Raw genomic sequence first — 16,844 nt, 5'->3', positions numbered from 1 at the left:
ATATTTCAGACCTTTAAATGATTATCATCCTATTGATGATATGAGTATTGTCATTATGTTGTGCATGTAAAAATAAAATTCTGGGTAAGACTCACCAGTTTTGAGAAACCTGGATATTGATCAACGTCGATTGGGTGCCTGCCCATGTGAGCATGAAAGGAAAGAAATGAAGGAGCAGACAAAATACCCCAAAAATGCAACAAATAGAACTATTGTGGATATTCCTACCAGGAAAGGGGAAGGAAAATAAATATTTATAAAAGGAATAATGAAAAAGTGGCAACCAAGATGGGGGAAAATAAAGGACATCATGAAGAAGTTAAGAAATTCATAAAAGCACATGCTGTCAGGAGAGGAAATCTGACCGTACCGCTTAGGTGGCGGCACGTTTAACATCGTAGAAGAAGAAGAAACGGACGGATTGAGTTTTCTTTTTTTTTGTCTGCCAGTCTAGTGCTCCACATACCAGTCCGGTAGGTGGCGCTAATGCACCTTAAGCTGGTTTGCTGACCGCCATTCAAATCAAAAGAAGAAGCAGCAGCAGAAGAAAACACTCGTGACCAACGAGGAAGTAGCCGCGGAAACACCCCAGCAGCTGTGAGTTGAACCCTCTTTTACTGCTCCGCAGAATGCAGCTGGCGGCATTAAGCTCCCTCAGTTTGCTTCCGACGTCCAGAATCTCCTGCAGTCTGTTGTGTGCAGTCGTTACAGCCTCCAGGACCAGGCGGTGAGACAAACAATGATGTAGGAGTCGGTGCAAGTTTTGTTGTCAGGAGTCAGTTGTCATGCAGAGGGAAACTGGACAGTAACGTTAAACTGTGCTTGTCTCTCTGGAGATGTTAAAGCTTTAGATGAAACATTTGGCACGTTGGTGGATCTGACCACCAGGTGGTTGTTGTTGCTCCCAGAACATCGTACCCTGATAAATGTTCCAGCCAGGAACATCATCACGGCGACAGTCCTGCTCTGGCGGTGTTGTATGCTTCCTTGTCACCTGACCATATGGCAGCTTTTTTGTGCACAGCAATAATACAAACACTGAATTCTCTGGGCAGATGATGGTCCACATCTAAGCATTAAAAACTTGACATCTGGTTAACACTGTCCATCCACTTTACTGTTTGCTCTGGTAGTTTCATGAGCCCAACATTTCACCTGAAGCAGTCTTCACTTGAATGATTTCACCTCATTCATGTGAATGACATTGCTCTGTCTAACTGAGAAGCTTTGTTTGCCTTGTGTCCTCTAGGTTGGCAGTATCCATCCTTTTGCAGAAATGTCTGGTCTTGACTTAGCAAAGAGATGGCTACCTGCTCAACTGCTGCTCCTGTGGATGCTGACCAACTTATCTGGTGACTGACTGTTCTGACTTTTTATATTGAATTCACTTACTTCACTGTTAAAAGTCCTGTTTGTAAGAAAAGTTGATTTTGAGTCTCATTCCCAACTCATATACTGGCTCTTTGGGATATATATATTTCTATATTTATATGTATATGTGTATGTGTATGTGTGTGTATGTATATATATATATTTATATTTATGTATGCACTTGGTCTGCTTTCCAGAATCCAGAGTGGACCTGTCTGTTCCTGATGCCGTCACACTGGAGGAATTTTATAAAGCCAACATCACCATTACCTCAAGGTAACCACAGACACACAATCTGCACAAGGTTTAATATATATATTTACACTACTAGTTATATAGTTTTTATATATATATATGTATGTATGTATGTATGTATGTATGTATATATATATATATATATATATATATATGTGTGTGTGTATGTATGTATGTATGTATGTGTGTATATATATATATATATATATATATATATATATATGTGTGTGTGTATATATGTGTATATATATATATATATATATATATATATATATATATATAAATATAAATAACTATATCTCATCCTGTATCTCGTTAAACATATCTTGATAAACCACCCAGCCCTAGATCAAGCTGTCTTGGTAACAGGGCAGTGCTCTGAAGTAACATATTTTAGTGTAGCTGTAATATGAGAAAGTTTCCCATAAACTAACGCACGCTCACAGGCACTAACATGCACGTGCAGCTACTAAACCAAAGAACAGAAGATCAGTTTACAACACACACAGATGGAGTGCAATGTCGTTCTCTGTACATAGAATAGAGTTGTTTACTCCTTCATTATTGTTCAAAATCTCATATATTAACCTTCAAAGAAACATTATGTAACTTTTTTACCTTAAACTAACAGCTTCAGAATCATGTTGATGTTACAGTGTCTTGTAATAAAGTGAATGGTGTATCTGTCACTTGTTTCTGCTCTATGTAGTGAGAGGGTAGGATCACAGTGTTACATACAGTCGTGGTCAAATGTTTATACACACTTGTAAAGAACATGTATATCATGGCAGCCTTGTGATGGAATGAGTGGAACACATTCTACTTTGTCACGAAAAACATTAATGAAGTTTGATTCAAATCTGAATTTATAATAGGTCTTCTGAAAATGTGACCAAATCTGGTCAAATCCTGCCTCAAATCTGGGCCCATTTTAATAGGGCTTGTTTGATACAGCCATTAGACTCAGCCACACACACAACAATGGGAAAGTCTAAGGAGCTCAGCATTGATCTGAAAGAGTGCATTATTGATTTGAACAAGTCAGTAAAGTCACTTGGAGCCATTTTACAGGTCCCAAGATCAACTGTACAAACAACTGTAAGTACAAAGTGCACTGCACAGTTGTGTCACTGACACCATCAGGAAGAAAACACAAACTATCACCTGCTGCTGAGAGAAAACTGGTCAGGATGATCAAGAGTCAACCAAAAACCACCAAAAAGCAAGTCTGCAGTGAATCAGAAGCTGCTGGATGACAGGTGTCAGTGTCCACAGTCAGGTGTGTTTTACATCAACATGAGCTGAGAGGCTGCCGTGTTAGAAAGAAGCTCTTGATCCAGACGCAGCACCTTAAAGCTCAACTGAAGTTTGCTGCTGATCACATGGACAAAGAAAAAACCTTCTAGAGGAAAACTCTGTGGTCACATGAAACTAAAACTGAGTTGTTTGGGAGGATTATCTCCAAATTCTTCAGGAAAACCTAAAATCATCAGCAGAAGATTGGCTCTTGGGTGCAGCTGGTTGTTCCAACAGGACAATGATCCCAAACACACATCAGAAGTGGTAAAGGAATGGATCAGTCAGGATATAATAGAGGTTTTGGATAATCTCAAAGTCCTGACCTGAACCCCATCGAGAACATGTGGACTGTGCTGAAGAAACAAGTCCGTGCCTGGAAGACAACAAATTTAGTTGAACTGATTCTGTCAAGAGGAATGGTTAAAATTCAGCCAGAGAACGACCAGAAGCTTGTGGATGGCTATCAAAAGCACCTGACTGAGGTGAAAATGGCCGAGAGACATTTAACCAAATATTAGAATTACTGTATGTATATTTTTGAGCCAGGAGGTTTGGTCACATCACTGAAGCAAACTTCATGAATGCTTTTGTGACAAAGTAGTTGAGTTGTAGAAATCATTGGAATTTAAGACTGCCATGATATACAGGTCAATCTAAAATAATTAGAATATCACGGAAAAGTTTTTCTCTCATTTAAAAACAGTGACACTTTCATATATTCTAGATTCAGTACACATAAAGTGAAATATTTCAAGCCTTTTTTTGTTTTAATTTTGATGATTATGTCTCACAGCTCATGAAAATCACAAATCCAGTATCTCAAGATATTAGAATTTTACATGAGAGCAATCAAAAAAAGGATTTTTAATACAGAAATGTCGTCCTTCTGAAAAGTATGCTCATGTATGCACTCAGTACTTGGTTGGGGCTCCTTCTGCACGAGTTACTGCATCAATGCTTGTGGCATGGAGGCCATCAGCCTGTGGCACTGCTGAGCTGTTATGGAAGCCCAGGTTGCTTTGATACTGTTGGGTCTGGTGTCTCATCTTCCTCTTGATAATAGCCTATAGATTCTCTATGGGGTTCAGGTCAGGTGAGTTGGCTGGCCAATCAAGCACTGTAATACCACGCTCAGCAAACCAGTTACTAGTAGTTTTGGCACTAATCAGCATCTACATACTGTATGGAGAGCAGGAGTAGTAGTGGTAGTGGTAGCACTAGCAGCAGTAGCATGATTATGTGATGAATAAAGATCCGTTAGAGACAAGGGGAAAAAGACGAGACGGATTCAATAAAAACCTGATAAAGTAAAATCATCTAAGACAAAACAAGGGTGGAATCAGGGGAAAGAATTGGCACCAATCTTCTTCCAGTCTGCTGAAAGCCTTTACTGTAACTTCATGATACAACACAAACATTTTTGGGGATATGTGCAATGATATGTGAGGGAAAGTTGTATTTGTTCAGGGTCTGTTGAGACATATTAACTGATTGTTTTAACAACCCTTTGTTCAGCTACAAAATTTCTCATTAATCAACTGATTATTAAACCAAGTTTAAATCTATAGTAGGCTACATTCTAAAATTCAGTCTTGTCTGACTTTTTGTGTTTTTCTTCAGTTTACAAAGGATATAATAGAATAATAGAATAATAATGTTCCCTTATTTAAAAGGTTCAAGCTCTGTCCAGTCTACATAGACTGGTACCCTAAAACATGTCAAACCAGGCGTGCTTCAGCTGTGTTTCTTTCTTAAACCAAAGAACGTGTCCGCACCGACTGTGTTAACAGCTATTGCGCACTCACACTTTACACTGTACTTCAGTGCTGACTGCACAGCTGTACTGAAGCTGGTGATGTACATGAATACAAAATAGGGAAAAGCTAAAAAAGCAAATATGCTGAGCAAGTTAAAGAAGTAAAATCCACATGTTGGTTTCCCTTCTAGTTTGTAAAAGCAGCTGTCAGGATCTGTGTTGTTCTGACTGGATTATTGTGTCTTTTTCTAGTTCCCCTGTCAACCACTCCGCTGTGATTCAGTTAAATGTTACCTACAGCTCCAAGCAGAACTACTCATCTGTGATCACAGTGCCTGAGCAGGTAACACATGTTACAGAGTTGTGCTACATTTTGCAGCTGCGGTGAAACAAGATTTCAATCTAGTCTTCTTCTGGACGAGTTTGGATGTGAGCAGATGTAACTGCACTTACACTAGTAACAACAAGCTTCTCCCTCTCCCTGTGTAGCAAGTTGGTCTGTTGTACCAGTAACCACACCCAGCTGTGATGTTTCTCAACATGTTTCCATGAAAATGACCCTTTCTACAGTTAACACTTTCACTTTTCTTGGGCCAAATTGTGAGTCATTGTGCACCAAAGATGATAAAGGGATGTAGAAGAGGATCAGTGTCTTTGAATCTGAAATGTTTTTGGTCCCCTCACCATCATAAAAATAGGATATTAATATATAAATTATATTAAAATATCCAGTTATACTCTTCATATACCCTGCATATGAATCCCATGAAATGCAAACTAAAGATGTGCTGCAGATACAGAATTTTGTACAAATCTGGGGGGATATAAGCAACATTAATTTGTCCTGCTAATCTGCATAGCCATAGCAGTGTATTTCTAGCTTATTTCTCTGTGCCATAGTTGCTCCATTGTTGTCCAAAGAAGACTTTAAGAAGCCAATACAAGGGATATAGCCCTGAATTCTGTAAAGCTGAACCACATGGATGCCCTCGTCACATGGGTATCACTCTAGGGTTGGAGGATGTTAACTGGATTGGCATATGATCATGTCCACAGTGAAAAATCGTGATGGATGATGACATCGTTGTTGGTGGGTGGGTGACTGTGAGCTGTTATTATGTGTCTCATAATTGGAGATGGCGTGTCCCCTAAGAGACACCACAAAGCCACCATCACACCAGCACACTAGTGTAATGGTGTGCTAGTGTTTCTCACTGTGTCTTTGATGGCAACCTTCAACTTTCTCACCCAGCCAACAAAACAAAAAATAAAAAGAAACACAAGTAACTGGCACAATTGAGAGAAACATGCTGAAAAGAGAAAACACTGTCACTAATGTGAGCGAGTGTCTTGGGTTCACCTAACTGGGCGGGTTTAACAAGAACATAACAAACGGGACATGAAGTTGTAATGTCAGTGCACTGAGCAGCAACAAACTTCTTCAGTCTCTTCCACACGTCACAAATGCCAACAGGTCCTGACTTTCAGCCTCTCTGAGGGGACACACTACTTTTCTGGGCACTCTGGTGGGGCCTTTGCAAAATGAATATCATGGATCAACTAAATCAAACACCAGGATCATATTTACTTCTATGTGCTCATTACTTAACCAAAAAGAGGATAGGTTGGACTGTCTGCCAATAGGTTTGTGACCAAAACCTCTTGGTGTTGTTTGTGTTTTTCTCTAGGTGTTGCTGCCAGTGGGTGCAGCCTCAGTCACATTCAATGTGACATCCCATGCTGTTGGCCAGGTGACCACATACCTGCTCAGCAACGACACAGACCTCAACAGGTTGGTAGCAGCACAGACGCAGCAACTGCTAAAAGCCTTAACTTTGATTAACTGTGTTGGTCCATTGTTCCATCACCCAGCATGATGATAACAATAGTTTTATCCAATAAGTACAGTAAATGAACAGGGCTTTGCCAGGGCTGCAGTGATGTCTGACAGCCAACACTGGTACAAAAAGCATTAACATAAGATGGCAGCTGTCCTAAAGGAGACTAACTATAACAGGATGTTGATTCAGCAGATCTGGCTTCCCTTTTTTCTCCCTCGAGCAGTCCTTTGCCTCTCAGTCCTAAGTGAGCACAGATCTGACTGTCCAGGTCAGGTCATATTAATACAGTAAGCACCAGTGTCAACAAGAGCTAAGGATGCTGGACTGAAACTACAGCCTATGCTCAGGATGAAATGCAGGGGTCTAGTTTATAGTGATAGATAGTGTATTAGCACTATATGTTATGTACTGTGTGCTGAAATTACATGAGAATACACATTCAAAAGCCTGTTTTGACAGCGTAATGATGATGCTACTGATGAGTACAATTTTGGCATTGTCCAGTATCTTTGTATATGTAAACTTGATTCTCTCTCTCCTAGTTTGTCCCTCAGGATTCGCTTTATGGTCGTCCATAGCAGCGTCCTGTCAGTAATCAATCAGGTGATTGGCTGGATTTACTTTCTGGCCTGGTCCGTGTCCTTCTATCCACAAGCCTGGGAAAACTGGAGAAGGAAAAGGTAGTTTTCTGTCTGCCCTCTGCCTTTCTCCTTCATCTAGGTTTTTGGATATTTCTCTCATGCGGTTTTGCTGAAGTGAACTAAATGGGAGCCATCTTTATATCGTCAGATATCAACATCATGACCTTTCATTTCAAAGGAACTTTAATATACACAAATGAACAATGGTAAACCTGCACCCAGAGGCCCTTCCTTTTTCACTGGCAGAAGTCAACTGAATGAAGCAAAATGTGTCATCTGCACAATTCCAGGCTGTTGTATCAACTATAGATTGTTGTTCCAGATTTTTGTATGCCCGCATCCACGGACAGAGTATAGGGTTAAGAGCACTGGTCACTGACAGGCGGACCACGGTCTGGACCCAGACCCAGACCCAGAGTTTGTGCTATCTGGACCTGCACCTATAACAGATAAATTATAAAGAATTATTACATTATTATGTGACGCTACTCAACCAATCAAATCTGTGCATTCGGACAAGCAATTGGCGACTTGAGTCAGTGAGTGAGAAGCACATGCAGAAGAGAGACAATGGTTGGATAAATAGGTGAGTTATAGATGAGGTACTTCACATGCTGTGCTCTGAAACAAGATGAGTGAACAACGAAAAACAGGGCTGTTAATCAAGAAGGGACTCTCACATGTTCAGTCATCCCATCGGCAGTTCGAAATCGGTATATACCACATGATCTGAGAGCATGGCTATTATTAAAAGCAGCTATCTGAAGCACCACTGAAAGATGAAGCAGCAAACACACCCTGAGAATACAGTACAGACCAAAAGTTTGGACACACCTTCTCATTCAAAGAGTTTTCTTTATTTTCATGACTATGAAAATTGTAGATTCACACTGAAGGCATCAAAACTATGAATTAACACGTGGAATTATATACTTAACAAAAAAGTGTGAAACAACTGAAAATATGTCTTATATTCTAGGTTCTTCAAAGTAGCCACCTTTTGCTTTGATTACTGCTTCGCACACTCTTGGCATTCTCTTGATGAGCTTCAAGAGGTAGTCACCTGAAATGGTCTTCCAACAGTCTTGAAGGAGTTCCCAGAGATGCTTAGCACTTGTTGGCCCTTTTGCCTTCACTCTGCGGTCCAGCTCACCCCAAACCATCTCGATTGGGTTCAGGTCCGGTGACTGTGGAGGCCAGGTCATCTGGCGCAGCACCCCATCACTCTCCTTCTTGGTCAAATAGCCCTTACACAGCCTGGAGGTGTGTTTGGGGTCATTGTCCTGTTGAAAAATAAATGATGGTCCAACTAAACGCAAACCAGATGGAATAGCATGGCGCTGCAAGATGCTGTGGTAGCCATGCTGGTTCAGTATGCCTTCAATTTTGAATAAATCCCCAACAGTATCACCAGCAAAGCACCCCCACACCATCACACCTCCTCCTCCATGCTTCACGGTGGGAACCAGGCATGTAGAGTCCATCCGTTCACCTTTTCTGCGTCGCACAAAGACACGGTGGTTGGAACCAAAGATCTCAAATTTGGACTCATCAGACCAAAGCACAGATTTCCACTGGTCTAATGTCCATTCCTTGTGTTCTTTAGCCCAAACAAGTCTCTTCTGCTTGTTGCCTGTCCTTAGCAGTGGTTTCCTAGCAGCTATTCTACCATGAAGGCCTGATTCACACAGTCTCCTCTTAACAGTTGTTCTAGCGATGTGTCTGCTGCTAGAACTCTGTGTGGCATTGACCTGGTCTCTAATCTGAGCTGCTGTTAACCTGCGATTTCTGAGGCTAGTGACTCGGATGAACTTATCCTCCGCAGCAGAGGTGACTCTTGGGCTTCCTTTCCTGGGGCGGTCCTCATGTGAGCCAGTTTCTTTGTAGCGCTTGATGGTTTTTGCGACTGCACTTGGGGACACTTTCAAAGTTTTCCCAATTTTTCGGACTGACTGACCTTCATTTCTTAAAGTAATGATGGCCACTCGTTTTTCTTTACTTAGCTGCTTTTTTCTTGCCATAATACAAATTCTAACAGTCTATTCAGTAGGACTATCAGCTGTGTATCCACCTGACTTCTGCACAACACAACTGATGGTCCCAACCCCATTTATAAGGCAAGAAATCCCACTTATTAAACCTGACAGGGCACACCTGTGAAGTGAAAACCATTTCAGGTGACTACCTCTTGAAGCTCATCAAGAGAATGCAGAGTGTGTGCAAAGCAGTAATCAGAGCAAAAGGTGGCTACTTTGAAGAAACTAGAATATAAGGCGTATTTTCAGTTGTTTTACACTTTTTTGCTAAGTACATATTTCCACATGTGTTAATTCATAGTTTTGATGCCTTCAGTGTGAATCTACAATGTCAATAGTCATGAAAAGAAAGGAAACTCATTGAATGAGAAGGTGTGTCCAAACTTTTGGTCTGTACTGTATATACATACCTAAAACAAAATATTATTCCAGGCTCACAACGAGCACCTCCACATGTGCATGAGGATGACTGTGACACCTTTGCAGCCCAGATGTAAAATCCTGGCAGGAAAGCTTGAGCTCACTGCTCTCACTGAACAACACACAGTGGGGTATGTTGAGGTTGTTTTTAAAAAGTTGGTTGAGAGTGTTTTTACTAGATGACAGCAGATAATGGGTGGCTTGTTCTGTCTGTCTGTTGATAGCTGACAGTTATTGAGGGGAGTGAGATGGAGTGTGACATGCAACCAAGGTCCTTGGCTGGACTCAAACTTGGTTGTTCCAAATGAATTGAATTAAATCCCATGGCCACCAGGAGGCCTCAACAACATGTTATAGATGGTATTCATATCTTTCAGTCAGCCTGTGCAGATTTTTGCGTAGTCTTTTAAATATGGTATCATAGATTCTAATGAATGTGTTGTTCCTTTGCTCCTAAATATATTTTTGGTGATATTTTGCTGCATATTGTCTAACTGGCTCTCCTGGGCTGTCCTGGTAACTCCTGGTATGTTTTCAGTGTTGTAGGTCTCAACTTTGATTTCCTGGCTCTCAACCTGACGGGCTTCATTGCTTACAGTGTCTTCAATATCGGGCTGTTCTGGGTGCCCTATATAAAGGTAATTTCATCCTTCAAAGTTTTTATACACACTAGTGCAGTGCCTGTTCAAAACAGGCTGGTCAGAAGGGGCCAATTGGTTTATCTGTGGTATTCCAGGAAAGCTCATTCTAACAAAATGACACCTGACACTGCATCCTTGGGTACTGAGGTATACACCTGCCATGACATTGTTGCATCCCCTAGCAGTGCTCGAGTGTGTACATCATGTGGGTTTCAAAGTTCATGGCTTCGATGAAGTCAAGGACTCATGTAATGTGTATTGCAAACACCAGATTTTACACGTATCATCTCCACCAGGTGTGGCCATAAACAACTCCAACCATAAAAATAGGTTAATTAGTGGTTTGCATTGACGTTACCACTGCTGTTATTAAGTATGCATGGATTTAATCAGCTTTGGTATTTTGCTGGTAACGTTGGTGTTACAAACCTACATAATTTGAGTTCCAGTGGATTCGAGATTATTTGTGACGTTCGTAAACGTTTGTAACGTTGTCAAAATGAACTGCAATCAATGAGCGGTGTAGAAAGCATCTTGAAGATGCACAGAGAAAGGTCTTGTAGACATGTGGAGAATGTTTCACCTGCATAGGAACTATACTATTGTACCATCAGCCCAATAAATATCAGACCATGCAGCAAGCGTAAGACTACAGTATCTGCAGAAGAAAAATAAATCAGGATATGAAAACTTACAGAGAAAATATGTAGCAATAAACAATAAATAGTTAATAGTTGTTGAGTCCAGTAGCATTGAAGGTGAAATAAAATTAAAGGAAAAGCTTCTTGAATTTGATAAAGTACGTACATTGGACATTGATACATTTAATGAGGTTTACTCCACAGGAAAGTTTCAATGGTGGACCAAGACAAAAGAACAAGCTCTATATCACACAATTAAAAAGCTATCAGTCAGAAATAATAACTGAAAAGGACTGCTGAAGAGTTTGCAAATTACTACAAAACTTTATATAGAAAAGAAGCAGGAGTGGATGGAAATCAAATTAAGATGTACTCGAGACATTTTAAACAACCAAGACTTACAGGAAAAAAACAAAGTACTCAGCTAATAAAACCAACGACTTTAGAGGAAACTGAACAACAAAAATGAAAAACAGGAAAATCTCCAGGATTTACAAATTAGTTTTATAAAACATGTAGAGACCAAATAACTCCCTTACTATTTAAAGCATGTAATTATGCATTCAATACAGGACAATGGGCACAGTTAAGCTACTAGCAGGTAATATTAGGTGATCAATAACTCTAACTGATTATGCTCAAAAGCACAACAAACACTTTTGCTCCTACAACATTACATGCAGAGAAGGCTGTCCATGTAGTGAGCTGGTCTTTTATGTTTGAGATTCTAAACAGCTGTGGCGTGGACAAGAAATGTTGCTCATGGTTACAAGCAATATACTCTGATCCAATCTCCAGAGTAAGATTCACAATACAAAGAGGAACCAGGCAGGGAGATCCAACTCCCCCCCTTGCTATATACATTGAGGTGCTAGCTATAGCAGATAGGCAAAATGTAGATATAAAAGTAATCCAGCTGAGAAAGGAAATGCATAAATAAGCACTTTATGCTGATGACAGAATTGTTGATCTTACATCACCGGAGGAATCAGTGAATACCATATCCTTCAATTGTTTTCCTAAATGTAAAGTCTTGGGATACAAACTTAAGGAGAACAAATGTAAATCATTAAAAATAGGAAAACAAGTTAGCCAGGCCTTAAAGGATGGTTATAAGATTGAACAGGACACAAAGAAACTAAGAAACTTGGGTATTAATATCAGTAAAAACCTAGGTGAAGTGTTTGAGAGTAATTGTGTGGCGAGTAAAATAAGAAAGGATTCAAATAGAAGGGGATTAAAACCAGACGGAACACTAAGCAGAGTAGAATTGATAACAACGCTGATTTCTATTTCAAGCATTACCAATACCAGTAACAGGATCATACTGTAGTACATGGAATAACATGACTACAAAATGTATTTGGAATTACAGAAGACAGAGAATCAAACTTCAAACCTTACCAGGACAGAAAGATAAATGCCAATTAGGTGTTCACTTGTACTGTTACTTTCATACAACACAAATCTTCACAGTAATGACATGGATGAAGGAAAAAAGGAAACTAAATGGATCAATATAAAAAAAAAATGGCAACAACATTAACAGGGACTTCCTTTATAAATGGCGAACAGGACAGAACCAATGGAGCAGGATGTTACTTAAGTTACAAGGGGTTTGTGTGCATCTGTTTGTCCAGCACTCACAGCTCCAGGATAGTTCCAATAACGATGATCACTTTGGTCACTTTGCTTCAGTAGCTGGCTCTGATGCCACTGCTCCAGCACACTGCAGCAAACAAATTTGCCCTTGCAACAACAGACCAATAAAATACATTCAACACATTGTTCTACACATTAAAGGAGCTATGTTTCCTCAGGCGGTGGAGTCTGTTCTGCCAGCCTGTGTTTCAACTCCAGTCAGGTCTGTAGGACCACTTGCACCTCTTCTCCATGAATGTTAATGGGTTTGTTCTCCTGAAGTCAATGGATTACAAATGACCGTATTATTTTCCTAATCAGACACAGTTCACATTTTTGTCTGATACATGTTGCTCTCAGGTTACTGTGCAAGGTTTGAAGCTCAGGTCACTTTGCAGAGTATGTTCACTCCTTGGGACAGAAACTGTGAAACACACCAATAGTCTGTATTTCATAGTAAGTGCAGCCACAGGCCATATTGGGCATCTCTTCATGTTTATACGATGAGTTTCGACCACTCATAAATGGCTGAGTTGTTGCTCACCTTGCCTTTGTTTAGACTTCCAGTAGGTTTTGAGTGAAAAATGTACAGTATATTGTGTCTGTTGGCTGTTGAGCTGCTGTGTGTCTGCCCTGCAGGAGGAATATCTGAAGAGGAACCCTAATGGAATCGACCCTGTAAATGCTAATGATGTCTTCTTCAGTCTCCATGCCGTCCTGCTCTGTTTGGTCTACGTTGGCCAGGCTGCTGTGTATGAGGTGTGTGTCTGTAATGTAGGGAAGCTTGTAATAGAGTGGACTTTAAAGGAGACACATTATGCTTATTTTCAAGTTCATACTTCTGTTTTGGGCTACTACCAGAACAGACTTCCATGCTCTCAATCCTAAAAACAACCACACAGAGTTTCTCATACTGTCCAGTGCTGCAGCTCTGTGCTCTCCCTCCCACATGATGCTTTAGCGCCTGTTTCTCTAAGGCCCGCCTCCCGAAAAGCCCAGTCTGCTCTGATTGGTCAGCTCACACATGCCTTCCTGAGCCAGCACCCCTCACCATGTCTCCAGTCGCCTCTGTCATGTTTTTAGCTTGCAGTTAGCTTCACTTGTACAGTTGTGAATATCATCACAAGAGCCACTTCTAAACCAAGAACTTCACTACGGTGCATGTTAGAGAAGGAGTATGATCCGTATCAGCCCTACAGCTTTGTAACAGTCTCTCTATGGTGTTGCCAAGCAAATAAATTCCTGCGGTCCTCGCTCGTTAAAAATGTGCTAGTCTGTGCAGCCAACAACAGAGCAGCTGTGCTAAATTCATTCTTATGAGCCAAACTAGCCGCTAGCTGCTTTTTTAAATTTCAGGACCTTTTACATACACAAGAACTTATTTAACAAAGGGGAAAAGTATTTTTAAAACGTTGTCTTTCTTTCATTTGCTTTTAAAACAAATGCTACTTTAAAAAAGAGACATGACGTGACATGTTGTTGTTCTGATGAAATTACCGCTAATTCACCATCTGAGCCATAATAATACTATTGAAAATAGACATTAACATTTTTCCATTTAGAAATGCATGTGTAGAATGACTTGTAGTTGTTTATAGTAGTTGATTCTGTCATATGTTGTGTGTGATTGTTTGAAGCTGCAGATCAGTGTGTAATCTTGTTTCTGCTGTCTTCCAGAGGGGGGGTCAAAAGGTCTCCTGGACGGCCTTGTTGTTGTTGCTGATTGGCTGGATATTTGCCCTGGTCATCTTATTTGTTGCTGTAGCCAAACACATCACCTGGTTGGATTACCTCTACTATATCTCCTACATTAAGTTAGCCGTCACTCTGATCAAATATGTGCCGCAGGTAAGCTGTACACAGACGCTGAGGACCAAAACATGGCAACACCCTCACTGAGTAATGCATTTCACTACAGTAGCCATGCAGTAAATACTATCTCTGTCAAAATGTTCTGTTTTTAGAGACTGTAATTATGGTAGTGGAATATTTTAAACAATACAGTGCAGTTTAATACAGCAACAGCACAAACTACAACTACGTCAACACATTTGACAGTGTCAACATACAGGTTGGATCTGTGATGGCTGCTGAAGTGAAATGCAGTGCAGCGTACACATGTTGCTGTATTTTTCTACTCACTCTGCACTGAAGATACACTGATTAACAGGATGTAATGCAGTGTGATTTGTTCCCTTCATTCCATGTTTGTCATAAAAATAATCAATACAACTGTAAGAGTCAGTTTTGATGCTAATCCACAGAACTCTTATACTTACTATTATATGTAGTCGTTTTACTCATTTATCTTCATCAGATGAATTATCTCTAACAAATGGTCACACTGTTGGTGATTTTCCAGGCATACATGAACTACAGAAGAAAGAGTACTGAGGGGTGGAGTATCGGCAACGTGTTGCTGGACTTTACTGGTGGAACCCTGAGTATTCTACAGATGATCTTACAGTCTTACAATAACGGTATACTATACCTTATAACTATACCTTTTAATATTTGATACTGTGTCTTGTGCTGTACTTGGTCTGATATCATGTGGAGCATTTGGGCAGCCACAAATTTAAATGTACTGTATGTAACTTCTGCTGCTAGGAGGCTCTGTATCAAAGCAAAATATGTTTTGTATTGGAGAAGAAACACCTGGAGTCACTTCAGATTCTGTTCTGATCCAGAGCCGTTTACCAACAGCAGGAGAGCTCAGAGACCACTTATTAACTTTTGGGATTAAAGAATGGATTTATGTTCACTCCTGTTTATAAACCTGACTGCAGCAGTGATCCACATACAGTTGTGTTCATTTATACTTGGTCGGTGCTCCCCACCAGTTACTTGTCCTGCTGGAAAAGGAAATCAGCATCTCAGATTTCCTTTTCCAGCAGGAACTACTAGCAACTGGTTTGCTGACCTGGTATTGCTTTGCTTGATTGGCCAACTCACCTGACTGATTGCTGGTCAGGCGAGTTGGCTGGTGGTCCACAAATTATTGTAGGGTACACAATTTGCATAAAGACTCAAATAATCAAAAAACGAAAATCCTTTCACCACCTGCTGGGGATAATGCTCATACAGCAAAGGATATAGTGTATTTGGAGTGAGCGAGCATGTGGTTTGTACTGACTGTCATGTGTTTCTCCACAGACGAGTGGAGGCTGGTATTCGGGGACCCTACAAAGTTTGGTCTGGGACTGTTCTCTGTGGTGTTTGACATCCTCTTCATGACTCAGCACTATTGTCTCTACAGACAGCCACCACAGTACGAAGCTATTTCAGATCAACAAGACGAATGATGTTAATCGGTGCTGTGTGGAGGAAACACAATCACAAGGGAGCACACGACCGATATCTATCAGCTGTTTCCTGATTAAACAATGTATGACGCAAGCTGCAAAAGAAAAAAAGAGCTCATGTTGGAGACACTTATACACAATGTGCCTTTACTTAAATATCTCAGGATCAGCACTTGTCTCTTTTTTTTTTCCACTGTCTGATAATTTGGGTTGATAGAAGGTATAGGAAATCTGATGTAGTTATGTCAATGTTAACACTTTTTATTAAATGCAATATCACAGCCAGACATGTCTAAGAATGTTGGATACATTGTCTCCATTGCATAGATTGCTGAGCAGAGAACACTGACATGTTGACTCTTCCACTGTGTCATTCTGGGGGATTGGTTTTTAATTTTATCCTGATGGATGGCGCCTCCACAATGACCATTCTCTCATACACAGCACATGTTGGCTCACTGAATGTGTGAAAGTGAATCTTCACAATCACCAGATCTCAACCCGACTGAACACTCACAGATGTTGCAGCAATGTGTCAGTCATCAAAACATTAAATGAGGGAATAAGTTTTACGAAGACTGCTGTTCCGTCTGTCCTATATCCTGTAAATTCTGCACAAAAAGGGCGTGCACCTCGTCTCCCAACCTGACTTCACTGCTTGTGTGACAGAATACCAGGAGAAAACCATGGAAAACAGTCTAAACTGACTAAATCCAAATGTGAAACTCTCATGTGAACTAGGGATGCACGATAACCTGCTTCTCATGGCCAATACATACATATATATATATATATATATGTATATATATATATATATATATATATATATGTATATATATGTATATGTATATATATATATATATATATATATATATATATATATATATATATATATATATATATATATATATATATATATATATATATATATGTATATATATATATGTATATGTATATGTATATATACATGTATATATATATATATATATGTATATAT

The 16,844-nt window shown here is 40.0% G+C and overlaps 1 protein-coding gene across 2 annotated transcripts; it reads left to right on the top strand.

Annotated features, from left to right (window-relative positions):
* The first annotated feature begins 495 nt into the window (after positions 1–495).
* On the top strand, positions 496–16,132 carry ctns (cystinosin, lysosomal cystine transporter). Of its 2 annotated transcripts, none has more exons than XM_084355698.1 (11): positions 496–597; positions 1,250–1,352; positions 1,569–1,647; positions 4,934–5,024; positions 6,370–6,473; positions 7,065–7,202; positions 10,158–10,257; positions 13,182–13,301; positions 14,220–14,390; positions 14,905–15,022; positions 15,699–16,132. In XM_084355698.1, the coding sequence occupies exons 2-11, from the start codon at positions 1,277–1,279 to the stop codon at positions 15,845–15,847; spliced, it is 1,146 nt and encodes a 381-aa protein (XP_084211824.1). In that variant the 5' UTR covers positions 496–597; positions 1,250–1,276; the 3' UTR covers positions 15,848–16,132. The 2 variants fall into 2 exon arrangements, with proteins under 2 accessions (XP_084211824.1, XP_084211823.1); XM_084355697.1 differs by having other exon boundaries at positions 556–727.
* The last annotated feature ends 712 nt before the right edge of the window (positions 16,133–16,844 follow it).

Source organism: Pagrus pagrus, assembly GCF_965226575.1.
Source record: "Pagrus pagrus genome assembly, chromosome: 6".
Classification (NCBI taxonomy): Eukaryota; Metazoa; Chordata; class Actinopteri; order Spariformes; family Sparidae; genus Pagrus; species Pagrus pagrus.
The sequence above is the reverse complement of the archived record's forward strand: the minus strand, read 5'-3'. Positions and strand labels throughout refer to the sequence as shown.

Bases quoted from the DNA above. Each gene is read 5' to 3' on its own strand.
- ctns (XM_084355698.1), top strand. From the start codon at position 1,277: ATGTCTGGTCTTGACTTAGCAAAGAGATGGCTACCTGCTCAACTGCTG. The intron at 1,353-1,568 runs GTGACTGACTGT...TCTGCTTTCCAG, and splicing joins GATGCTGACCAACTTATCTG to AATCCAGAGTGGACCTGTCT. The intron at 1,648-4,933 runs GTAACCACAGAC...GTCTTTTTCTAG, and splicing joins AACATCACCATTACCTCAAG to TTCCCCTGTCAACCACTCCG.